This window comes from Callionymus lyra, chromosome 3 (genome assembly GCF_982586985.1).
Source record: "Callionymus lyra chromosome 3, fCalLyr1.hap1.1, whole genome shotgun sequence".
Lineage (NCBI taxonomy): Eukaryota > Metazoa > Chordata > Actinopteri > Syngnathiformes > Callionymidae > Callionymus > Callionymus lyra.
The window spans coordinates 17,821,903-17,847,860 of record NC_141820.1 but is presented as its reverse complement, the minus strand read 5'-3'; the positions used below and the strand labels follow the sequence as shown (position 1 = coordinate 17,847,860).

General features: G+C 45.2%; 1 protein-coding gene across 8 annotated transcripts in view; it reads right to left on the bottom strand.

Annotated features, from left to right (window-relative positions):
• cacna1c (calcium channel, voltage-dependent, L type, alpha 1C subunit) overlaps positions 1-25,958 on the bottom strand; it is a 42,361-nt gene that overhangs the window by 3,645 nt on the left and 12,758 nt on the right. For 2 of the 8 annotated variants that reach the window (XM_087786733.1, XM_087786739.1), the window contains exons 3-49: positions 24,056-24,161; positions 16,891-17,030; positions 16,551-16,690; positions 16,324-16,476; positions 15,760-15,956; positions 15,438-15,541; positions 14,533-14,620; positions 14,385-14,469; positions 13,175-13,265; positions 12,923-12,949; positions 10,711-10,871; positions 10,570-10,643; positions 10,353-10,504; positions 10,025-10,226; positions 9,838-9,958; positions 9,562-9,676; positions 9,380-9,494; positions 9,232-9,301; positions 9,044-9,176; positions 8,836-8,965; positions 8,680-8,739; positions 8,506-8,612; positions 7,392-7,479; positions 7,217-7,324; positions 7,092-7,144; positions 6,881-7,027; positions 6,606-6,807; positions 6,370-6,528; positions 6,127-6,237; positions 5,280-5,363; positions 4,613-4,660; positions 3,800-3,937; positions 3,541-3,606; positions 3,367-3,458; positions 3,150-3,312; positions 2,942-3,069; positions 2,725-2,821; positions 2,431-2,533; positions 2,269-2,370; positions 2,068-2,195; positions 1,855-1,989; positions 1,417-1,772; positions 1,306-1,332; positions 650-778; positions 440-564; positions 268-365; positions 48-144 (exon numbers count right to left, since the gene is read on the bottom strand). In XM_087786733.1, the coding sequence (XP_087642859.1) occupies positions 48-144; positions 268-365; positions 440-564; positions 650-778; positions 1,306-1,332; positions 1,417-1,772; positions 1,855-1,989; positions 2,068-2,195; positions 2,269-2,370; positions 2,431-2,533; positions 2,725-2,821; positions 2,942-3,069; positions 3,150-3,312; positions 3,367-3,458; positions 3,541-3,606; positions 3,800-3,937; positions 4,613-4,660; positions 5,280-5,363; positions 6,127-6,237; positions 6,370-6,528; positions 6,606-6,807; positions 6,881-7,027; positions 7,092-7,144; positions 7,217-7,324; positions 7,392-7,479; positions 8,506-8,612; positions 8,680-8,739; positions 8,836-8,965; positions 9,044-9,176; positions 9,232-9,301; positions 9,380-9,494; positions 9,562-9,676; positions 9,838-9,958; positions 10,025-10,226; positions 10,353-10,504; positions 10,570-10,643; positions 10,711-10,871; positions 12,923-12,949; positions 13,175-13,265; positions 14,385-14,469; positions 14,533-14,620; positions 15,438-15,541; positions 15,760-15,956; positions 16,324-16,476; positions 16,551-16,690; positions 16,891-17,030; positions 24,056-24,161 (5,555 nt within the window). Of the gene's footprint in view, positions 1-47; positions 145-267; positions 366-439; positions 565-649; positions 779-1,305; positions 1,333-1,416; positions 1,773-1,854; positions 1,990-2,067; positions 2,196-2,268; positions 2,534-2,724; positions 2,822-2,941; positions 3,070-3,149; positions 3,313-3,366; positions 3,459-3,540; positions 3,607-3,799; positions 3,938-4,612; positions 4,661-5,279; positions 5,364-6,126; positions 6,238-6,369; positions 6,529-6,605; positions 6,808-6,880; positions 7,028-7,091; positions 7,145-7,216; positions 7,325-7,391; positions 7,480-8,505; positions 8,613-8,679; positions 8,740-8,835; positions 8,966-9,043; positions 9,177-9,231; positions 9,302-9,379; positions 9,495-9,561; positions 9,677-9,837; positions 9,959-10,024; positions 10,227-10,352; positions 10,505-10,569; positions 10,644-10,710; positions 10,872-12,922; positions 12,950-13,174; positions 13,266-14,384; positions 14,470-14,532; positions 14,621-14,833; positions 14,938-15,437; positions 15,542-15,759; positions 15,957-16,323; positions 16,477-16,550; positions 16,691-16,890; positions 17,031-24,055; positions 24,162-25,958 lie in introns of all 8 variants that reach the window. The other 6 variants (XM_087786732.1, XM_087786736.1, XM_087786735.1 and 3 more) reach the window with 5 other exon arrangements.

The following is a 25,958-nucleotide window of genomic DNA, read 5'->3' as shown; positions in this document are numbered from 1 at the left end:
ACTTTATTTCATGCTCCTTCTACCTCACATACAAGTGAGCGCTATACCTGAAGGGCTGGCAGGAGGGGTGGAGCACAACCGGCTGAAGAGCGTCGGAGAGTGACTCCTTCTGAGAAGGGGACTGAGTCCTGCTACAGCCAGAGCCTAGAAGAGGAGAAAGAAGGAGAATTTAGGAGGAGTCAGGATAAGACGAGTCAAGGGAAGCGGAGTAGATGGCCTCAGGAAGAATCAGGAGAATTCAAAAGGAGCTAAAGGGGTGTAAATGACCTGATGATGGACCAGGTGGAGTGGAACCGCTGTCTTTTGGGAGACTTCTGATCGTGAATGTCTCCTCAAACACTCTAGGTGGAAGGAGGACCTGCGTACTGACACATGCACAAAAACACTCATTACAAAATGTCAGTTGCCTTGTCCATAAAAAATAGTTTGGGTTGCATACCTAGGCCAGTTGGGCAGAGAAAGACCCTTCGCGGAGACTGCCAACCTAATCCTCTTCTCTCCTGCATCTCCTCTCCTACCTCCATCCGAGGCAACTGCTTACACGCCTCATCCTGATACACCAGCCTGACACACACACAAACACAGGACATTGAGTCAGTAAAAACCTACCATTAACCTACCGGTGTTTGCATTTGTGTGTTCACGCTACATGTCAGAGGAAAGAGAGTGTTCATCCTCAGTGCACTCTAGCTCATTCCCGTAACTCTCGTCGTACGTCTCCTCAGTTGATCCCTCCCCTCTGCGAATGATTGGCAGTTGGCTGTCGTTGGACTCACAGCTGCAGGAGAAGTCATGTGATCAGATTATCATGTGACATGTGTCTCAGACTATAGCTAACAGGCCATGCCTTGATAAGCTACCATGCGGGCGATGATGAAAAAGCGTGATGTTGACTCACGCCTGCATCAATTGTGGCTAGCAGTTAGCCTGCAACAATTAGCGCCCAGGCACTAACTGTTTACAATCCACAACAAACTGTGATCCAGCTACATAATATGCCATTAGATGCAACCAAGATACCAAAAACGCTAACCACAGTTAGTTGTCAGAAAGATACTGTTAACAAGCAATAGTAAACAGCTAGATAGCAATTGGCGATTAAAAAGCAGCATTGAATAAGCAATATTTCCCTATAAGCTAGCATTAATTAGCTGTGAATCAACTGCATTTAGGAATTAGCCACAAGCTAAGCTATTAGCACCCACATGATTTAGCAGTGGACAAAGAAAATTGTTCTATTCAGCGCTGAGGTCAGGGTGTGCATGTGATCAACTATCTAGGACACGTGCATGTTTGCACACATACCGCATGAAGCCGTGATAAAAGGGGGTCCTGCTGACCACAGGAGAGGACAGAGTGACAGTCAAGGACAGTGACGATGGGGTACCTGTTAGGGCCAGCATTAGATGTTCTCACCTCTTTGGCGTGAAGCACCAGGATGATCTGGGCAGCCGGGCAGGGGTCAGAGGTGCATCTGCTTGATCTTCCACTGTGCTAACAGAAGGACTGGCAAAGCAACCAACACCTGGCGAAATGGTCGTGCTGGTGTTGTTGGCGTTGTTAATGTTGGCATTCGAGCCCGAAGAGGAGTAGGAGGACGTAAAGGTGGTGGAGTCCATCAGCTTCTGGTTGGATGGACTGTCAACCTCACATGGCGTCCCCTTCTGGCTGATATGCAGAGGTCGTTGGGTGGTGAAGGACTGAGGGAAGGAGGCACGGCTATCACTCTGGTTGTAGTAGCTGACGTGGTTCCCAAACAAACCGCCGCTCCTCTGAGGAAAGACAGGAGTGAGGAAGAGCAGCGTGATGGTCATCATGATGATGAGGGTGAGAGGGGGTAATGAGGATCTTCACCCTAAAGATGTCATCATCAGAAGCAGCTGAGGTAGGCTCCTTCTGCTCTTTTTCCAGGTCCTCCTCCACGTTCAGATCTCCAGAGATTGCTCGTCTTATCTCTGGACCAATGTCGTGCAGCGTCCGCAGGCCCGCCTAAAAAAAACTAGCGTGTTATTCCTGTGCCCGAGCTAGCTCAGAGGATTTGACCTGGAGGGGGAGGGAAATGGCCACCTGCAGGGAAAGGGCTGTCTTGGGGGGCACCTTGGCTCCCATCCCTTGTTCTTTTCTCTTCTTAAACTTGCGGAAATACTCCTGGATTAGGAAAGTTGCATAGAACTTTCCAACAGTGACCTCGTCATCTAAAGAGGAAGATGGAGAGTTAAATGACAGCTATGTTCAGGTTCTTTAATGAGATCAGAAAGAAGGACGCACCACCAGCAGGGGGCACCACCTGGTCCAACAACTTCATGCTGGTTCTCTTCCAGATCTTCTTCACAATCGCCCGAAGCTCCTCGTTTGCCTGTTCCAGGTTCCCTACAGAGATACAAGAGTCTGAGTGTGTGACCATGCATGTGTGCTTATCTACAGTTTTACCTTCAGTTTTGATCCTCAGTGCAGTCCTCACAAGGGCGAACAAGGTGGCATTAAACATCACTGTCCCGTCACTGTTGAGTGGCATGTTCATGGATACCAGGCGCTGCAGCAAACACAAACACAAACTCAGTGCTGCAGTTCAGATCCCAGCTTCAACATCCGGGTGTAAGAGAGACTGGACTTCACCATAATCTACACAGAGATTATTTTGTTCCCTTACTGACATAACTGCTGTCTGAGACCCACATAGAAGACTCTTCTGTGTTCTTATGTGTGTGTGAGTGTGTACTTCACCTTGCAAGCAACTCTATGAGGACACAGCTTTCCAAAGCCAAGTGGAGGTTGGATTCTCCGGAGAAGAGTGACAACATCCAGGTGTTTGATCCTTCCTCTGAAATCATTGATCATCATTTTCATTATTATCTTCTTCCTCATCATATGACCTTCACCGCTCACTCTCACATTCATGAACTTCAACATCTTGACCATCATCACCACCGTCATCACTTACTTTGCCTCTGGATCATACTCGGCCCAGATTCTCTTGAACTCGTCCAGGTGATGAGGTCCAAGAATGGACCAGTCACGGGTCAGATAATCAAAGTTGTCCATGATGACGGCGACAAACAGGTTGATGATCTGAGCAGCAGAAAGGAGGACAGTGTGAAATGTCTGTGTGTTTCTGTGTTTCTGTTTTTGTGAGTGTGTGTTTTTATCACCAGAAAGGCACAGAGCATGTAAAAGCTGACGAAGTAGATGATAGCAAACTGGCTCCCACAGTCCTCGTGAGAAGTAACATTCTCATGAGTGGATCCTTTCTCACATGGGCGATTTGGGGAGCACGCCAACATGATCTCCTGCCATGCCTCCCCGGTGGCACACCTTTACAAAGACACACATGTTGCACGTTCTGGGGCTTCTGGATCAGATTCTCACCTGAAGAGCAGCAGCACAGCTTGAGGGAATGTCTGGAAGTTGTTGTTGCGGTTGATCTGGGTGTGGTCCCGCAGCGCAATCTTCCCGAACATCTGGTAAAGAGCAGAGAAGCAGTGATCAGAGAACTGCTTGACAAAGCTAGCAAATAGAACATGATTGGAGACCAGGACCCACCTGCATGCCGATGACGGCGTAGATGAAGAAGAGCATCACGATGAGTAGAGCCACATAGGGAAGAGCCTGAGAGCAAAACAAGCGATCAGTCCAGCCTGAAGGTCCAAACCTTCACTAGACTTGATTTGAACTCTTCGGTGGCGTTCTCCAGAACCCTTTCAAGGTTCAGTTGACCTTCTACTTCTGATCCAGGTCCCCCTCTGGCTACTAAGAAACTTAATAGGCGGATTTTAACCCTGGAACTGATTATGGTTCTGACCTGGAAGGACTTGATAAAGGTCCAGAGGAGAGTCCGGATCCCTTCACCCCGAGACAACAGCTTGACCAGACGCATGACGCGGAACAGCCGGAAGAAAGTGATGGAGATCCTGGCATTCTCCTCCGAATTCTGCAGACCCTGCAGATTCAATCAAACAAACACACACACAGAAACATACACACAAAACTATTAGTTTCTGTCTATTAATCTGCAGGTGGAGGGAAACACCAGTTAAAACAAAGAGATGTTCATAATGATCTCAAACTCCCAGCACAAGTCCTTTTACAACTTCATAACCAAGAAAGTTTGTTTTTGTGGTTGCAAACACTAACTCTCGCAAAACATCTCTCTGTGATCTGCTGATGTCTCACTCCTCAACGAGGTCTGTACGAGTTTAGGACCACTGCAGTCACATGGCCTCCAAACTTGGTCACAGACCTGGTGGCTGTAGGAAAGACTGGTCGCATGGGGCGCTGCTGCACCAGTGACTGAGTGAGGCCATAGAGAGGAAAAAAGTGTGCAGAAACAGTGTATTGCACTTAAGCAAAGAGAACGAGGTAGAGAGGCTGGAAAAGACACCAGAAGAGAAACAGGTGGAGAAACAGTACAAGAGACAGGCAGAAAAACAGGAGGATAACAGGTTAAGAGGTAGGAAGAGAGACAGGTGTAAAGACAGAAGGAGAGACAGCAAGAGGGATAGGTGCATTGATGGAGGTCATGAGAGTGGAACGCTCCAGAGACATACAGGGACAATGGTACCACGCTGTTGTGGTTGGAGGTGAGGATGGAGGCGGAGTTACCATTGGAGCGTACCATTGGTCTCACCATAGGGGGGTGAGAGGAGGACGAAGAATCAGCTGGCTTTAAGGAGAGGTAACACAGATCAACAGAGATCAGCAGTGTGTGTGTGTGTCTGTGTGTGTGTGTTTGCGTGCACGTCTTTATATTACAATCATCTTCAGCACTAAAAGTCAATTGAACATTGACAAGTGTCAAGATAATATAAATGTCTTCTTTTCACCACATTCTGTCCCTAGTGTCCCTCTTCTCAATGTGCTCTCTCATCACTGTTTCTTTTCTAACTCTCATTATTGTCGCTCTGAAACTCTCACCACTGTCTCTCTCACCATCACCCTTGGCAAGTCAAGACCATGTCCATTCATCCAGAGCCTTAGAGCCTCAGTACCCCTGAGACTTTGAGACTCAGATTCACAGACTCAATCAAACAAGAAGACTTGAGTGGCAGCAAGACGCCAAAAGCAGCCGAGGTGTTGGTGAAACAAACCCGGCCTGAGTCAATCAGAGTTAACCACGAACCCTGAACCTGCTTGTCATCGTAGTTTTAAGATCACAAGGGGACTAAAAGAAACAGAGGTTAAGGAAAAAGGAGCAGAAGAGGAGGAGGATAAAAGAGATGTAGAAAAGTAGAAGGAGAAGGGGGGGAATAGCAAGAGGACAGTAGGGAAGGAGGAGTACTTACGTTGATCTCGCTCAGGATGACGTCGATGATGCTCCCAATCACGATGAGGAAGTCAAAGACATTCCAGGGGTCACTAAAGTAACCCTGGTGAGGAGGGCAGGTCAAAAGGAGGGTAAGACAGGAGGTTAGAGGGGGAAGTGCATCCTCACACTAGATCATCACACACATGCCTAACTGTTCACTTGATAATCTGACACTGGATTACATCATACGTGGTCCTAGTTTATTCTTTAATTTTAACAATAATATTCATTAGATCAAGTATTGAATAATAACAAAAATTCTGATCGATCCAAGCAGATGATTTCACCTGCTAAAATATAGATTTCATTGTTTCGTCAGTAAAATAAGTAAATTCAGATGTAATCCATAAATTGTATTATTCACAATGTGAACAGTTAAGACAAAACTGACGTTTCGTCCCACTTGGATGCATTGTTGTACATGCAGGAGGGGTATGAGGTGTCCAGGTAAGATTCAGGATTATTTCGTAGAGCACATTAAGGTAAGTTTGCTTTACCCATCACACTCAGTTAAGTGAGCCCTATTTACATGAGATGTACACACAAACTCTTCTAAGTCTGTATTTCGGCATTATAGCAAATACCTTATGAACACCAACTAACTGTGAACTGAAATTAAAATGCAGCTCGCTCAACGCATTTTTCAATGTCATGCAGCCTGCATTTTACGTTGTTAACCAGCGCTAGAGAAAACTCTGTTACTCATGAACAGGTTTAAAACTGAACACGACCAGCACATAGTGAGATTATTTTAGGTTGTTCACACCAGGTAAACAAAGAGCATGTGTCAGTCCCAACAGGCCGGGCGCAGGCAAGCAACCCACCCGAGGCTTAAAGGCGATGAGCTTCAAGATCATCTCCACAGTGAAAAGTCCAGTGAAGAGCATGTTGAGGATGTTCATGGCGTCGTTGAAGCTCTTGGTCTGACCATGATGCTAAGGACAGAGACACACAAACATATGCATACATGCTATAACCTTAACATTATCAATGTATTTGCATGTATGTGAGATAATTTTGGCATGTATGTGGGTATGAGTGTGTGAGTTGTTCTGTGTGCTTCTCACCTGCATGGCCAGACAGATCGTGTTGAGCAGGATCAGTGTGAACATCAGATATTCAAAGTAGGTGGAGTTTACCACATACCAGACTTTGTACTGGTACGGGTTCTTGGGGATGTAGCGGCGCAAGGGACGGGCCTTCAGAGCGTACTCCACACACTGACGCTGAAAACACACACATAAACCTTCGATTAGGTTTTTGATGGGTTTTGGGCTTGTCTGGTCCTAGATGGAAGTTGTACCTGGTTCTTGTCCAGCTCACAGTTCTTGTACTCCTGCTCGCCTTGCTCCTGGAAGGTGACGATGACGAAACCGACGAAGATGTTCATCATGAAGAAGGCGATGATGATAATGTAGATGATGAAGAAGATGGAGATCACTACGCGGTAGTTGTAGATTGGACCAACGTCCTCGGTGTGTGAGTCAATAGCCCGGTACAGCAACCTAAAAGACACGTAAGGCGTTGTGAAAAAGTTACACCTAACCGCCTCAGGCTCTCTCTGGTGGATTCTCGCACCCTGGCCAGCCCTCAAAAGTGGACACAGCGAACAGTGCCATCATCCCCTGAAGAACATCATCGAAGTTGAAGTCACTGTTCTCCCAGATTCGGTGGGCTCGCTCAGGCTTTCCCACATCTCCGTCTTTGTACATGATGTAGGACCCTCTGAAGAGCAAACACACTGTGAACTCCAGGTCCCTGATCATAAAACATCTTGACCCAGTCTCACCTGCAATCTGCAAATGTATGCTTAGAGTTGTCGGTACAGAAGAAAAACTTTCCCTAAGAAAGACAGAACCAAGGTCAGTCCAGGTCCTTGTGTGACACACTCCTGAGCCCAAATCCAGATATCACCTTGAAGAGCTGGACTCCGATGCAAGCGAACATGAACTGGAGCAGTGTGGTGACTATGACGATGTTACCAATGGTCCGGATGGCCACGAACACACACTGAACCACGTGCTGGAATCAAAACAGACCCATGAGTGCAAATGCGCTTAGCTTTTGAGCAAGACACACAGACTCTCACCTTCAGGCCCTTGGCTCTGTTGATGGCCCTCAGTGGGCGCAAAACTCGAAGGACTCGCAAGATCTTTACCACATTTATCGCACTGGACCTGAAACAAGCCCAAAGTTCTGAGCAGTACCAGAGAGGTGAGGGGGGAGAGGGGTGGGGATGAGGGTTCTAGACAACTGTCTGACAAACAAAAACAGTCTCAAATTTGACGGGCGGTAACAGAACGAGAGGAGACATTTTGATCAGAAACGTGACAGGAGTACGTTTGACTTTCGTTCCACCGACGATTTGGACCTGCAAATGTTCGGCCCGAGAACAAGTCAAACGCTGGAATCAAAATGTGGTCTTTGAAAACTTTCAGCTTCGACAGGTCGGGAAGTGTTGGGTCAGTGCAACTTTACAAGAAGAAGATCAAGAGGCTCAGGTGAGTCTGCTGGAGTGACAGGTTCAGAGCTACCAAACAGTGGTTCTCTTGCTATTCACAGCAGTCATTTCCAAGGAAACCCGTCTGTCTGTCACATTCAGCAGGGGGAGCACTTGAACCTCCTCTCTCTGGCATTAAGGGCACAGATTCTGTGGTCCACAGGACTTCGGCTGTTGCCAGGTTTTGGGCTTCACCAGTGACCTGGGATTGGTCTTGGCCAGGCTGCTCTGTATTTTTTGTCATCTCTTTGAATCTGTGCAGTTCTAAATAATGTCCCCAGTATGGCAAGGCCTTAGGGGCTGCTTGTGATCTTGATGACCTGGTGATTGGCAATCAACAGAAGTGCCCTGGACCTCAGAAAGAAGGTGGGTTGAGGGCCAGTGGACAGTCACAGGGGGGCTCTGGTACTTGTAGGATGTGGACTTACGTCGAGAAGTCTAGTCTACCCAAGACAGTGTGAGAGAGTAGCAGAGACATCAGAAGATCAATGTTGAGACTCAGAACCAGACACAGGAGAAAAGTGGACAACTCGATTTGGACTCATACACAGACAGGAAGTCTTACTGAAGCTGTATAAGCCCCGAGGGTGGATAACATAAGATACGTTTGGTCAGGTATCCTTGTTTAGAACCAATTCTGTTTGGCTGTGGATCTGAGGACCAATCCAGTTGTCTACCTTCGGCCCTGACATTACAGACTTACTGTATCCCTGAGGAGATTAGGGAAACGCTGACGACAACAAGGTCCAGGATGTTGAAGTAGTTTCTGCAGAAGGAGCCTTTGTGGAGGAATGCCCCATAGGCAGTCATCTGGGGGAACAGAGAACGAGACATTAGATCAAAACCATGACAGAGGAAGTGCAGCTGTGAAGATAACCTTCAAGATGATCTCAATGGTAAAGAGTCCGGTGAAGACATGGTCAGCATAGCCTAGAATCTGTGAAGATAATAGTCACTCAATATACATATGTGTTCTCTCTTGTGTCTTTATTACACAAAGCATGAGTATGTCAGTGTGAGTGTGTGAGGTAACCTGGTTTCTAAAGGACTCATTCTTGACTGGGTCCTCTGCGGCAAGACTGATGCTGCTCAGCAGGATGAAGAACAGGATGAGGTTGGTAAAGATGTTGTGGTTCACAATCTTATGGCACAAAACTCTAAATCTGCAGGAGGATAAGAATCTAGCGTCAGCTCTGGATCCTGCGGGTGGGTAAACTCAAGAGAGGAGGAGGGTGACTCACCTGTTGGTGTGACTGAAGACGAAGAAGGCTCGGGCCTCGGGCATGGGAACCGCCTTCTCCTTCAGCTGAATGTCTGACAATGGACGAGGTCTGGGACCAACTGGCATCTCAGGTTCTTCATCATCATCGTCACCTTATACATAAGAACAAAGGTTAGTGGGTTAATTAACACACACTCACCCACGCACCATTGTAGTCATTAGCAGGGTATGGGTTCTTCTCTTCATTCTCTTCTCCACAGAAGTCCTCCATGTGGATCTGTAAGAAAATTAGGAAGGTATGCCTTCTATCAGCTATGTTCTATCCCCGGTTAATTCTTTCCCAGATGTGTGGTACCTTGGTGGAAATTATTGTCTCTCCGTCAGATGTGATAGACTTGAGCTCAATCTTCTCCCTCTTCTCCTCAAGAGGAGGTTTCTCATTTTCTTTACGTTTCTCTGGACTGGCCAGTCTACAAAAAAACACGCTGAATTGTCAATACAGCTCTGTTGGCGACTTCCTATATGGGAAACACATACCTTGCAAGCTTCTTCCTTTCCTTCTCCTCCTCTTCCTCCTTCTGAGCGGATGTGAGACTCTCGGCGTCAGCCAGGTTGTCCACAGCAATGGCCAAGAAGACATTCAGGAGGATATCTGTTTACAGTTACATTGAGGAATCCCCTGGTTGTGACATAGATTCTGCTATGTCTACAGATAGAGTAGAGCTGACAGAGCAAGACCTAATATTGTTCTGGTCAGAGACTGGTCCACCTGCAGACCTTCACAGCAGCAGCTCTGAGTGAATGGAAGGATACAGTTTCCACAGATAAAGAGGATTATGAAGTAGATGCATACAAGCATGCCGGGGAAGGAAGGTCCACCGTAGGCCATGATGCCATCATACATCACCGAGTTCCAGTCCTCCCCTGTAAGGATCTAAAGCCCATTGGATGAGAGTTAGAACCTGCAGGGGGAGCAGTTTTTCAGGTCACGTGAACACACCTGGAAAACGGTAAGCAGGGACTGCGGGAAATTGTCAAATGTGCTACGGCGGGTCTCATCAAAGTTGAACTTTCCCCCGAAAAGCTGCATTCCGAGCAGCGAGAAAATGATGATGAATAGGAAGAGCAGCAACAGCAGGGATGCGATTGAGCGGACTGAGTTCAGCAGTGATGCCACCAGGTTGGAGAGCGAGTTCCAGTAGCTGGGAAAGAGAGAAGACCCTGTGAGAAAGAGTCATCACTGTGACAGATGTGTTTCTTTCACCAGTGTGTTGTCTCTCTGGTGTGTTTTCTCTTTTAAGAGTGTGTTTTTTAAGGTTTGTGTTTACCGGGTGATCTTGAAGATACGCAGCAGACGCACACATCGCAGCACAGAAATGCCCAGAGGTGACATTATTTTGGTCTCCACCAGGATTGTCTCCAGGATTCCTCCGCACACCACAAAACTGTCAAAGCGGTTAAAAAGCGAGACGAAGTAGGCCTGTGGAAAAGAGGGAGTTATCAGGACCAACTTTGGATAAAGCAAGATTCTTAGTCAGGACCTACCTGCAGACCAAGGCTGTACATCTTTAGCAACATCTCACCCGTGAATAGAGCAAGCAGCACCTTGTTGGCAATGTCTGTAAAGAAAAGACGGTTCAGACACCTGTGAAATTTAGAGGGGTCAGAAGCAGTCAGCAGGGTCACCTTGGACTTCGGTCAGCCAGTCAGGCTGCTGGTGGTGCTCGGAAGCAATGGTCAGGGTGTTGAGAAAAACCAGGAAGATGACTAGCCAGTAGAAGACCTGTGATTTGACTCCTGCTCGACACTTCCTACGACACAAACGGTTCCACCGTCGAGAGTAGCGACTAATTGGGGAGTCAAAGTGGTGAGAATGAAAAGAAAGTGAGTGAATATCATTATAATAATAATCATAAATACCATTACGTCATTGTTATGATCAAAACATTTTTTTGCCTGCTGAGGTTGACTTTTTTAACCAACCAGTTCTACAGAATTGTTCAAGGTTCTTCAATTATAGTGTTATTGTCTCGACCGACACCAGAAACTAGCTGAGCACTTTTATTGTCAGTCGGTTTGTGTAGTTGGAACACTCAATGTAATAAGTTTCTTCTTCACCTGTGTTCCCATTCATCACAAACAATGTTCAAACAGTCAACTGGACTGTGTAAAGTTCTAGGAAAATTCCTAAAACTCTACAAAGTCCAGTTGACGTGTCCTTGAACCACTTGGATAACCATGACCTGGATGAATGAGAACCTTCACGGGTAGTGTTCAAACAGTCGGGTTGATTTGTACGTGAATAACATACTGGGTCTCATCCATGAAACGGAAATGTACTTTGTGAGCATAATAATATGTACACACATGTAACACATTTTGTTAAATGAATTGACAATTATCAAGTTTAATATACATATTATGTCTGGGATTATATTATGTAAATAGACCCAAAAGATTATTAGGGATATATATTCTGACAGCAAGGTTTCCCCAATAATGTGAGTGATGCTCACGGTTTTACAATCAGATCTGCGTTTTCGTTGTGGTTCTTGAATCCTGAGTAGGTTTCTTAGTAGCATAGACCTTAGTGTGAAAATCTGAGCGTAGATTTACTCACGTTTCAAGAATGAGACCAACTGTCTTTATGATGCGAGTTGTCAATCAAAAGTAAAGTAAAACGCGTCTGACTCATTGGAGATTTCCTCCTCCTCTGTGACACTGTCAATACTACGGTTTGAAACAACCATAAGGTTTGTTTTCTCAATGTCTGGTGTGTTTCTGTTTCATGTTGTTCTGCATCAACAAGTTACATGATTCTGACACCTCACATTTGGCATCAAACGCTTCTTTAAGTCATTGGTGGATCCTCCTAAACTGAGCCCACTCTTCTCTGCGGTGCCTCCAAGAATCTGTCCACTTTACTCACACCTGCCCCCATTCCTCTCTGCATAGTGGCTCCCACAGTTTTTCCTAAAATGACGGCAGGATTGCTAAGGGCTGCACCCATCCCGACAACCGAGGCATTGTCCTCAGCTGTCCAGGAGTCTTCAGCACATTGATGCTGCTTTTTTACTACATTTTTGCTCTCTTTCTGATACCTTAATATATTATATGTCAATTATTCCCTAAAGGTTGTTTCTCCTCTGTGTCTACAATCAGGACCTGAAGAATGTTATCAAGTATGGATAACTTCATGACATTCTTGTTTGTATTCCTTCCATCCATGTGCTGCAGTACTGACACTGTACGCAGATGTTCACGAGGAGACACTGGACCAGAGAGAATGATGACCCATCTGATATAGATTTCCAGGAACTGGGGAGTCTATGCCTTGTGATTAAAAGCACTGACACTGCACACAATGACAACATGAAGACACGACTAGACCAATGGCGTGCAATACATTTCCTCAGAGGCCACATTTCATACAGTGGCTGATTAGGGGCCATTGAATAAAATTAATGGAGCAAAAAGTATAAAGTAAATCTAAATATGCTAACATTTTTATTTTATTGTATTGTATATAATGTTTTTTTTTTCTTCTATTAATCTGATATAAAAAGCACAGTGACCCCTCTAAATTGTATGTTCATCTCAATCTTGTTAAGGGGCAATAAATACTCACAAAAGTGGAGGGAAAAAGTCCTAAAACTAAAAACCCTATATTCATATAAAGAGACTTACGATAAGTAACGGAAATAAGTACAAAGTAATATTGTTATGTTTTTACATGATCTTTGACCTCATGATAAATACAGTCCAAGGGCCGTGTGTGGTTCATGTGCCACAATATGTCCAAGACCTGTTCTAGACTCTGAACTGGCAGAGAGTACCTGTCCAGGAATTTGTGGGTACACAAAGACTGGGATTGAGGGACGATGGGACACGTACTAACCTGAACTTGGACTTGGAGATTCTAGTTCTGGAACACAGAGAACAGAATGGATTATACACACAGACGCACACACAGACACACAAATGAGCACATGAAAGGGGTGTGCGGGCAGAGGTCTGATCAGGGCGGAGGTCTTGAGGACAAAGAGAGGGGCCCAGAGGAGGACAGCTGAAACCTGAACCCTCGACTGACCGCTGGTTCGGTCCTGAAGCAGACCTCATCAAGTCCAGAGCAGAAGGATGAGGAACTCACGCCAGCCGGGTGCAGCAGGTCTCGCCCTCCAGGTCCCCCCCGGGCGGGTTGTCCGTGTTGACTGACTCGTTCTCACTTGCTGGCATGCTCACTGAGGATACAGAAGACAGTAGGGTTACTTACAGCACACACAGAATAGGACTTGTCTCCTCCGAAACCCCAGCCAAACATGCATGTCCTGGGGCAGGACTCCACAGGCAGGACCAGGACTCTGGACATTCTGGTGTCCATTGACTAGAAGCAGAAGGACCATTAACTGAGAAAGAAAAAATGTCCACGGGCACAGGGTCTCTGGAGGATTCAAACAGCTTTTAAAAGAAAGAACATTCAGCTAAAAAATTTGGTTGAGTCTGACAAGCTACAAGATGCAGATTTGTTAAATCCTAGGGGGTCATAATTAGACCTTTATAAGTCCTTGATAGACACCTGACTGGTCATCTGATGTCACCGCAGCGATACACGTGTCACTTCCTGCTGAGTTGAACTCTCTGAGGAGTCAAACTAGTTCAAGTGCTATTGTTAGAGAGACACCCAAGACCCGCGACATTCGAAGGCGGGGGGAGAAGGTGCTAAGGGAGGCTAAAGAAAGTAGGAGAGAGGAGAGGGGAGGGACTATTAATTTTGTTTCTGAGAACAAATTGGAGGATGCGGGAGTTGAGCAGGTCGGAGAACAACAAGCGGAGGTCACTCTTTGATAAAATGTTTGAAAACTCCACTTGTTGTTCTGTGGAGTCTGGGTGGCCACCTTTGTCTGCAGGGGGAGGTGGAGTGCGATTGGGGAGGAGAAAGGAGAGAAGTACAAGAGTAGAAGAACCGTCGCTACATGCAGACACACGCACACGCCTTACGAAGCAGCGCGGCATTTCTCTTCACAGCTCCCCGAAGTGACTGAAACCCTCGAACTTTACCTGCAGACAGAGAGATTGCTGAACTCACAGACACATATTCATGCACGCACACAGACACACACACACTGAGACACATACACTCACAGAAGGGTTAAGAAGAAGTGGGTTGAGTACCCAGAGGGGAAGAGAGGGATACAAGATTCGACTCTCACTATTGGTTGTGGGGTCATGTGTTTTTTTGTCTAAAGGAGAGGGTTCTGAATCATGACAGGCCGTCGTTATTTCAGTTGTATCTCTTCCAAAAGAGCGTGGACTGAACATAGAGACATCTGAGGCCTAAGACAGCGTTCAGAGACACTCACGGTTTCGGGGCTTGTCATCGTCCAGACCGTCATCCTCGTTTTCAGGGTCAATGTCTTCAGCCTGAGTGATCCAGTCCAGGTAGCCCTGCAGTCACAGCACATGTCAGAGGTCAGGTGAGTTCTCCAGCAAGTCACAGGAATTTCCTACCTTGAGGTCTTCCTCCAGCTGTTGCTTCTCCCTTAGTTTCTGAAAGTCCCCGCGGGCTTTGGCCTTCTCCCTCTCCTTGGAGAACTCTCTGAGGAGCACAGAGGAGAACCTGAAGGAGGTCTACATTGACAGTCTAGGCAGAGACAGAAGAAGAACCTCAAAGTGGTCCAGACCCAAAGTTAGGGCAGACCCACTGGACGCTGGAATTCAGTCTATGAACTCTGACTAATCCCTGATGTTCAAAAAGTATGAAGCAGAAAGTAGGAAGCTACTGGAGTTCGAACTTTGACCCTCAGCTTACCCACTTAAAACCCCCAGAACCAAGTTCAGAACAAAGAAGGAGCCCACGATGATCAGGGACACAAAGTAGACCCACGGCCACCAGAACCCTACTGCATCATTGACCTGAGGAGGAGGAGGAAGAAAAGGAGGAGGAGGAGGAGGAGGAGAATATAAGAAGGAGAAGATGGAAGTGAAAAAAAGCAACATGGATGATGAGGACGTTAGATCCTTCAAAAGACCAACAGTCACAGTGAGACTCCAGAGACTCTAAAGAAGCCTACACTCCTAAGCTTTTTCTTGCCATCCTTGTTGACTTCAAGGTTAATAAAGATTAGTCTTCAGGCTCAGAAGGTCTGCCCTGTTAGCCACCCTCCTTCTGGTCCACCACTGTGACAAAACACCCAATAACACACAACCAATACCAACAGACACAAACAGGCCTGAGACATACGTGCAAACATGCACACACACACACACACACACACAAACACACACAGACAAAATTACACACACACATACATACATACACAAACACATACACAAAAAGATAGACTCACACTAAAATACATAGACAGTCAAAAGCAAACATGTGTACACACACACATGCTCACACACACTCTTACCCGCTCAACACCCCCAGAACAAGATTGAGGACAAAGAAGGAGCCGAAGATGACGAGCGAGACAAAATAGACCCACGGCAGCTCATAGCCCATCGCATCCTGCATCTGAGGGAGGAGCAGCAGAGGACAGGTGAGACAGAGTGTGAGCACAGTGAGAATTAGCAGTGACAAGAGACAGTCTGTCTGTGTGTCTTTTTGTGTGTGAATGAAGGTAAAAGCAGAGGGGGTGAAGAGACAAGCACTCTCTTTCTATCTCACACATAGACACACAAACACACACATCCTTATCCATGCAAACACACACACACTGGGGTCCGGCTCACCCAGTACAGCACGTCGGTCCAGCCCTCCATGGTGATGCACTGGAAGACTGTCAGCATGGCAAAGGCAAAGTTGTCGAAGTTTGTGATGCCGTCGTTGGGACCCTCCCAACCCATTTTACACTCCGTCTCATTCTTGCAGTGTCGACCATAAGCTCCGTCTGGGGCACATGGTGCCGGCTTCTCCTCCGCAATGGTTCCTGAGGAGGATAGTGAGACCCAGGTCAGAGTGCCATCACACCATTAGATGAAAAAACTTAACTTATGGTAAAGACACTCAAATATGCCAGAAAGCCTGAGACATTTTGGAATGGTCTGCTTGTTTTTATTGTTTTCATACAGTGAATAAAACATTACAATAAGCTATGTATTTTCAATAAAATTGAACCTGTCACTGAAATTCCACTATTTGATTAAAATGGATTGAGATGTCCACTGGTTTATGATCCACGATGACCTTTACTGATATCCCTCTAGGTTTGAAATATAACTGTAGAAATGTGAGGTAAATTATAATTACGTATCATCCTGGTGTGTCAATGGGTAGGTGTGTGTGTGCTCGCATACCGGTATGTTCCTGCACGCAGGTCTTGTGCATCTTGCCCATGAAGAGCTCGAGGCCGATGATGGCATAGATGATGATGACGAAGAGGACCAGTAGGGCAATGTGCAGCAGAGGGACCATGGCCTTGATGATGGAGTTTAGGACCACCTGAAGACCTGCAGGGAGGTCAAAATGGGTTGAGACTCTGGTAGACAAGACCATGGAGTTAACATGGACTGCTTGGACTTACTAGGGACTCCAGACACTAGTCTCAGGGGCCTCAAGACTCTAAATGCGCGGAGAGCTTTGACATCGAAGCCGGCCGCCTTCCCTCCGATAGGCGTTGCCCCGTCTACCTTTGTGGCCTGTTCCAAGATGGCACTGAACAGTCTGCAGAGAGAAATGACATCCAGTCAGTGGTCAAATCCCCAAGGTTACCAGAGCGTAAGAGCCTCAGATCCGTTGACAACCCTGTCAGACTTGTTTGTCTCATTCGAGAGTTTGTTGGGCATTAGCCTTAGTCCTTTAAACGCCATGACAGTAAACAACTCCCTCTGGTTGACAATAGGTGAGCGAGTGTTTGAACTAACCCGACAACCACGATGATGAAGTCCAGAAGATTCCATCCGTTCCTCAGGTAAGCGTTGGGGTGGAACAGGAGTCCATAGGCAATCACCTTCAGAAACGCTTCCACAGTGAAGATGATGAGGAACAGGTACTCCACTCGCTCCTGGGTGTCACACACACAAACAAAAAGTGTTATTCTGCTCACCATGAGTGTGTGATTTATCTTGTCATTTGTTGTTTCAACACAATTTGAACAATTTCTACAATCCAGAGGTTTGTTACACAGTAGAAAACATTTAAAAATAGGGGTTTATGTTTAGTTTTTTTGCTGTCATCGTGCCTCGGAAACAAAATTCACTCTTTCCAACAGTCACACAATCTCATTGGATCTGGACTGATCTGGATGTCCAACCTCTGGTCCGAACCCGGACCACTGAAGTCAGCAGAGAAACTGGATTCTTCCAGATAGATCTGGCTGACAAACATCGTTACTGGTCGTTGAGGCCGGGTGACACCAAACATGGTCAGAGGTTGTGGAGGATAAACATCTGTCTGCCTCACGCACACCGACGACCAAGTTGAGCAGCAAACAAGAACAAGAACCCTCTTGCAACTGAGAAGCTCATTGTTCACGTCATAAAAGGTCAAACCACATTTAGGTGGCGTAAGTCGGTATGAGACTTTGTTAACGTGTTTTTTACATGTGTCATTGTTCATGTGCATATGTTTGTGTGTGTTTGTTTATCTATGTTAGAGAGAGTGTACATCCACGTCAGTCTTCTTCAGGTCAAGTGTGTAGCTAGAAGGTTTCCAGGGTAACATGACTGTGTAAACATCAACAAGTCTCCCAATCCATTATTCATGAAGAAGAACATCACTACAGCAAGCTGTCGATGCAGCAGCAGAGGATCATGGGAAATTGGGTCATCTCCCTGGAGCCAGGGGGGTATAGTGTCACACTCACACACACACTGATGAACACAACTCACTTATTGACGATTTATACCTGTGTGTGAGACACAACAAACACACTCTATATTCACACTAGCACTTTCTATTTCACAAACACACACTCACTCTCTGACACAGACACTCTCCATTTACACACACTCACACACACCAAAAAGCAAACAAACACACACAATACCAGACACACAAATACTCACAACCCGAACACACATTCACACTTTTAACACACACAGACAAACACACGCACAGGTGTCAAACATCGATCTGTGAGTTGTGTTGAGACAAAACCAAGGACATAAGGAGCATCGCCACGGTTACCATCTCCATGACAACACTTCCCGCTGCTATTATTGGGTCTGTCACCAAGGAGACAGAGCTCGAGATTATGGGATGGAGACAGAAATAGAAGCCTCATATGAGAGGACACAACAGAGAGTTACATAACACACACTAATACACAGGTCTTTTACACATCCAATCCCATTGCTGTTATCACCTTCAGCCACATCATCACCTTCATATGCATCACCACCTTCATATGCATCATCACCTTCAGCCACATCATCACCTTCATATGCATCACCACCTTCATATGCATCATCACCTTCATTCACATCATCACCTTCATCCACATCATCACCTTCAGCCACATCATCACCTTCATATGCATCACCACCTTCATATGCATCATCACCTTCATTCACATCATCACCTTCATCCACATCATCACCTTCAGCCACATCATCACCTTCATATGCATCACCACCTTCATTCACATCATCACCTTCATCCACATCATCACCTTCAGCCACATCATCACCTTCATTCACATCATCACCATCATCCACATCATCAACATCATCCACATCATCACCTTCATTCACATCATCACCTTCATCCACATCATCACCTTCATCAACATCATCACCTTCATCCACATCATCCCCTTCATCCGCATCATCACCTTCATCCACATCATCACCTTCATCCGCATCATCACCTTTATCCACATCATCACCTTCATCCACATCATCATCCACATCATCACCTTCACCCACATCACCACCTTCATATGCATCATCACCTTCATCCACATCATCACCTTCATCCACATCATCACCTTCATTCACATCACGTCCTTCAGTCACATCACCACCTTCATATGTATCATCACCTTCATCCACATCATCACCTTCATCCACATCATCACCTTCATCCACATCACCACCTTCATCCACATCATCACCTCCATCCACATCACCACCTTCATCCACATCATCACCTCCATCCACATCACCACCTTCATCCACATCATCACCTTCATCCACATCATCACCTTCATCCACATCATCACCTTCATTCACATCACGTCCTTCAGTCACATCACCACCTTCATATGTATCATCACCTTCATCCACATCATCACCTTCATCCACATCATCACCTTCATCCACATCACCACCTTCATCCACATCACCACCTCCATCCACATCACCACCTTCATCCACATCATCACCTCCATCCACATCACCACCTTCATCCACATCATCACCTTCATCCACATCATCACCTTCATTCACATCATCAACTTCATTCACCTCACCACCTTCATCTGCATCATCACCTTCATCCACATCATCACCTTCTTCCACATCATCACCTTCATCCACATCACCACCTTCACCCGCATCATCACCTTCATCCACATCATCACCTTCATCCACATCACCACCTTCATCCGCATCACCACCTTCATATGCATCATCACCTTCATCCACACCATCACCTTCAGCCACATCATCACCTTCATCCACATCATCACCTTCATCCACATCATCACCTTCATCCACATCATCACCTTCATCAACATCACCATCTTAATCCACATCATCACCTTCATCCACATCATCACCTTCATCCACATCACCACCTTCATATGCATCATCACCTTCATCCACATCATCACCTTCAGTCACATCACCACCTTCATCCGCATCATCACCTTCATCCACATCATCAACTTCATTCACATCATCACCTTCATCCACATCACCACCTTCATCCACATCACCACCTTCATCCACATCATCACCTCCATCCACATCACCACCTTCATCCACATCATCACCTCCATCCACATCACCACCTTCATCCACATCATCACCTTCATCCACATCATCACCTTCATCCACATCATCACCTTCATTCACATCACGTCCTTCAGTCACATCACCACCTTCATATGTATCATCACCTTCATCCACATCATCACCTTCATCCACATCATCACCTTCATCCACATCACCACCTTCATCCACATCACCACCTCCATCCACATCACCACCTTCATCCACATCATCACCTCCATCCACATCACCACCTTCATCCACATCATCACCTTCATCCACATCATCACCTTCATTCACATCATCAACTTCATTCACCTCACCACCTTCATCTGCATCATCACCTTCATCCACATCATCACCTTCTTCCACATCATCACCTTCATCCACATCACCACCTTCACCCGCATCATCACCTTCATCCACATCATCACCTTCATCCACATCACCACCTTCATCCGCATCACCACCTTCATATGCATCATCACCTTCATCCACACCATCACCTTCAGCCACATCATCACCTTCATCCACATCATCACCTTCATCCACATCATCACCTTCATCCACATCATCACCTTCATCAACATCACCATCTTAATCCACATCATCACCTTCATCCACATCATCACCTTCATCCACATCACCACCTTCATATGCATCATCACCTTCATCCACATCATCACCTTCAGTCACATCACCACCTTCATCCGCATCATCACCTTCATCCACATCATCAACTTCATTCACATCACCACCTTTATCCACATCATCACCTTCATCCACATCACCACCTTCATCCGCATCATCACCTTCATCCACATCATCACCTTCATCCACATCACCACCTTCATCCGCATCATCACCTTCATCCACATCATCACCTTCATCCACATCATCATCCACATCATCACCTTCATCCACATCACCACCTTCATATGCATCATCACCTTCATCCACATCATCACCTTCAGTCACATCACCACCTTCATATGCATCATCACCTTCATCCACATCATCACCTTCATCCACATCATCAACTTCATCCACATCACCACCTTCATCCACATCATCACCTTCAGTCACATCATCACCTTCATATGCATCATCACCTTCATCCACATCATCACCTTCATCCACATCATCACCTTCATCCGCATCATCACCTTCATCCACATCATCACCTTCATCCACATCACCACCTTCATCCGCATCATCACCTTCATCCACATCATCACCTTCATCCACATCATCATCCACATCATCACCTTCAGCCACATCATCACCTTCATCCACATCACCACCTTCATCTGCATCATCACCTTCATCCACATCATCACCTTCATCCACATCACCACCTTCATCCGCATCATCACCTTCATCCAAATCATCACCTTCATCCACATCATCATCCACATCATCACCTTCAGCCACATCATCACCTTCATCCACATCATCACCTTCATCCACATCACCACCTTCATATGCATCATCACCTTCATCCACATCATCACCTTCAGTCACATCACCACCTTCATATGCATCATCACCTTCATCCACATCATCACCTTCATCCACATCACCACCTTCATATGCATCATCACCTTCATCCACATCATCACCTTCAGTCACATCACCACCTCCTTCCACATCATCACCTTCATCCACATCATCACCTTCATCCACATCATCACCTTCATCCACATCATCACCTTCATTCACATCATCACCTTCATCCACATCATCACCTTCAGTCACATCACCACCTCCTTCCACATCATCACCTTCATCCACATCATCACCTTCATCCACATCATCACCTTCATCCACATCACCACCTTCAGTCACATCACCACCTTCATATGCATCATCACCTTCATCCACATCACCACCTTCATCCACATCATCACCTCCATCCACATCACCACCTTCATCCACATCGTCACCTTCATCCACATCATCACCTTCATTCACATCATCACCTTCATTCACCTCATCACCTTCATCCGCATTATCACCTTCATCCACATCATCACCTTCATCCACATCATCACCTTCATCCACATCACCACCTTCATCCGCATCATCATCTTCATCCACATCATCACCTTCATCCACATCACCACCTTCATCCGCATCACCACCTTCATATGCATCATCATCTTCATCCACACCATCACCTTCAGCCACATCATCACCTTCATCCACATCATCAACTTCATCTACCTCATCACCTTCAGCCACATCATCACCTTCATCCACATCATCACCTTTATCAACATCACCATCTTAATCCACATCATCACCTTCATCGACATAAACACCTTCATCCACATCACCACCTTCATCCACATCACCACCTCCATTCACATCATCACCTTCATCCACATCATCACCTTCATCCACATCAGCACCTTCATCCACATCATCACCTTCATCCACATAAACACCTTCATCCACATCACCACCTCCATTCACATCATCACCTTCATCCACATCATCACCTTCATCCACATCACCACCTTCATCCACATCATCACCTTCATCCACATCATCACCTTCATTCACATCATCACCTTCATTCACCTCACCACCTTCATCGGCATCATCAACTTCATCCACATCATCACTTTCATCCACATCATCACTTTCATCCACATCATCACCTTCATACACATCATCACCTTCATCCGCAGCATCACCTTCATCCACATCACCACCTTCATATGCATCATCATCTTCATCCACATCATCACCTTCATCCACATCATCACCTTCATTCACATCATCACCTTAATCCACATCATCACTTTCATTCACATCATCACCTTCATTCACATCACCACCTTCATCAACATCATCACCTTCAGTCAAATCACCACCTTCATATGCATCACCAACTTCATCCACAGCATCACCTTCATCCACATCATCACCTTCATCAACATCACCATCTTAATCTACATCATCACCTTCATGCACATAAACACCTTCATCCACATCACCACCTTCATTCACATCATCATCTTCATCCACATCATCACCTTCATCCACATCATTACCTTCATTCACATCATCACCTTCATCCACATCATCACCTTCATCCACATCACCACCTTCATCAACATCACCACCTTCATCATCACCTTCATCCACATCACCACCTTCATTCACATCATCACCTTCATCCACATCATCACCTTCATCAACATCACCATCTTAATCCACATCATCACCTTCACCTACATCATCACCTCCATCAACATCATCACCTTCATTCACATCATCACCTTCCTCCACATCATCACCTTCATTCACATCATCACCTTCATCCACATCATCACCTTCATTCACATCATCACCTTCATCCACATCATCACCTTCATTCACATCATCACCTTCATTCACATCATCACCTTCATCCGCATTATCACCTTCATCCACATCATCACTTACATCCACATAATCACCTTCATCCACATCATCACCTTCATTCACATCATCACCTTCACCTACATCAGCACCTTTATCTGCACAATCCCCTACATAACTTCCGTGACCTACTTCATCAGCCTCAGCAGCTTCACCTTCATCAATACCTTCAGCCACATCATGACCTTTATCTAGGATGATGTTTATGATGTAGTTGAGGGTGACGGTGTAGATAAAGGTCATGATGTGGCTGAAGGTGATGATATGGATCAAGGTAGTTATGTAGGTGATGATGTAGCTATTGGTCAACATCATCCTCAGCAGCTTTACCTTCATCATTAACAACCTGATCACCATTAAACTCAGCACCTTCATAATCATTACCTTGGTCACCATCACCTTTAGCACCTAGACTTTAATCCACACCTTCATCACCAAAACCTTGGTCACCATCAACCTCAGCAGCCTGACCTTCATCATACAAACCTTCATCATCAACAACTTCGTCATCATCATGATCAGCACCTTCACCTTAATCATCAAGAACTTTATCTCCACCTTAATCGTCAGTAGCAGTTTCCTCTACATCAAGTACCTTTAACTTCATCATCCACACCATCATCAACAGGACCTTCATCATTGTGTTGTGTCAAATACTCACCAGGTTGGAGTTGGTGGCATTGGAGTCGTCTTCAGGAAAAGGGATGTAGACAGCTAAGGCCACACAGTTGGCAAAGATGGTCATCAGGATAATGATCTCAAATGGTCTGAGCAGACAGTCAAGGAACGCACACTTGAAAACAAAAATCTAAAAAGAAACTTGAGCATACACCTGAACACAAATCTGAAAACACATTTGAACACATACGCACCCCCTAACACATCTCAACATAATTGAACACACAATTGAAAAAACACCTGAAAACATACAACTCAACACACAGTTAATACTGAAAACACACTTTCGATTTCTAAGGCACATTGGTCGAAACTGAAGCCATAAGTTAAAAGCTCAGTACACACCTGATGATTTAACAGCTCATTTTTAAATGCCAAATCAGTTTGTTCAAAACAGTTTAACACTCAAAATAAGAACATAATCTGAAATCTAACAATAAAATAAAATGAATGAGATAACTAACAGCGGATGGAACCTATTCTTTTTCCTTGAGTATGGATTAAGGAGTGAGTACAGTTGGTATAGAGAGAAGAGCAGCCTAGAGAAAGTAAAACGAGTAAGAGCTGAGGTATCTGATGAAACCACAGGAATTGACCGTGCTGGTTTAAGGGTGCAAACTAAGGTAGGACATTCATCCCACAAGTACTGTATTGAGACAGATTTTATTGGAAAACAGAGCAACCTTTGCCAACGAGATCACCATCACTACAACAATTGCCCAAGTGCTTGAGAGGAGTGAAGTTTAGACGAGGCAACTGTGCAAAGTAACTTTCGATAGGAAGCAAGAAAGTGTCAAACAACTCAGTTATTAATATGCTAGTTATGCTGGCTACAATGCTGGTTGTGGATATATTCCTCCAAAAGCCTGCCAGGGATGGATCAGACACTCAAGAAGATTCCACCCAAAAAGACCAAGATGTGAAGTTGATAAAATATGTGTCTGAATGCAGATCACAGGACCTGAATATTGAAGTTATTGAGTTGTTGTTGTTTTGTTTTTATACTATGATTTGTATTTTACTTCAAGATTCTTCATTATATATAGATTTGCTATAGTCCTAAAGCACAAATGTTCTTGAATAAATCCCTGCATAATAAATAACATAATGTTCTTTGTTGTTGGTATTTTTCGTTTACTAGTGGCTGTGTGTGTTAATAAAGTGAAAAAATGTGCTGGGGTTTTAGTTTATTTTAAGAGAAATATGAAATGTGTTTTTTGTAAGACAGTTTTGGGCATTAACTGTTGAACTGCACGATGTAAATACAGGTGCTTTAAGGTTTTGAACACGTCGCTTACGTTTCAACCAATGCTCCTTAGCGCGTGTAATTGAAAAAGAAAATAACACACATGAATACTAACTTAAACTACATTACCAAAGACATACAAACATTCGCACACGCGCTCATATCAACGGACAATTTACACAAATTCCCAAGCAACCATTGTATGTTTTCGGACTGTGGGAGGAAACTGGAGTGCCCGGAGTAAACCAACGCAACACGGGGAGAACATACAAACTCCAAACAAAAAGGTCACAAGTTGCCTTTCTGTGAGGCGGTCGCACTAACTACTGTGGCACAACATGTACTTGAACACACACTCCTGAAAGTAAATTTGTGAATATACACTTTTACACACGATCTAAAGCATGTAAGTAAGTAAGTAAGTAAGTACGTTTTATTTGTAGAGCAACTTTCTCAGACCAAGGTCATGTGAAAACATCTGCTTAAACACACATACCTGACAACACACAAATGAACAGACACACAGCGATACACACTAATGAGCACTCAGACTCATGAAAAACACTCAGACAATGACAAAAACACACATTCTTATAAAAACACACAAAAATAATGTTTCATCCTAAACACACCTAAGTAA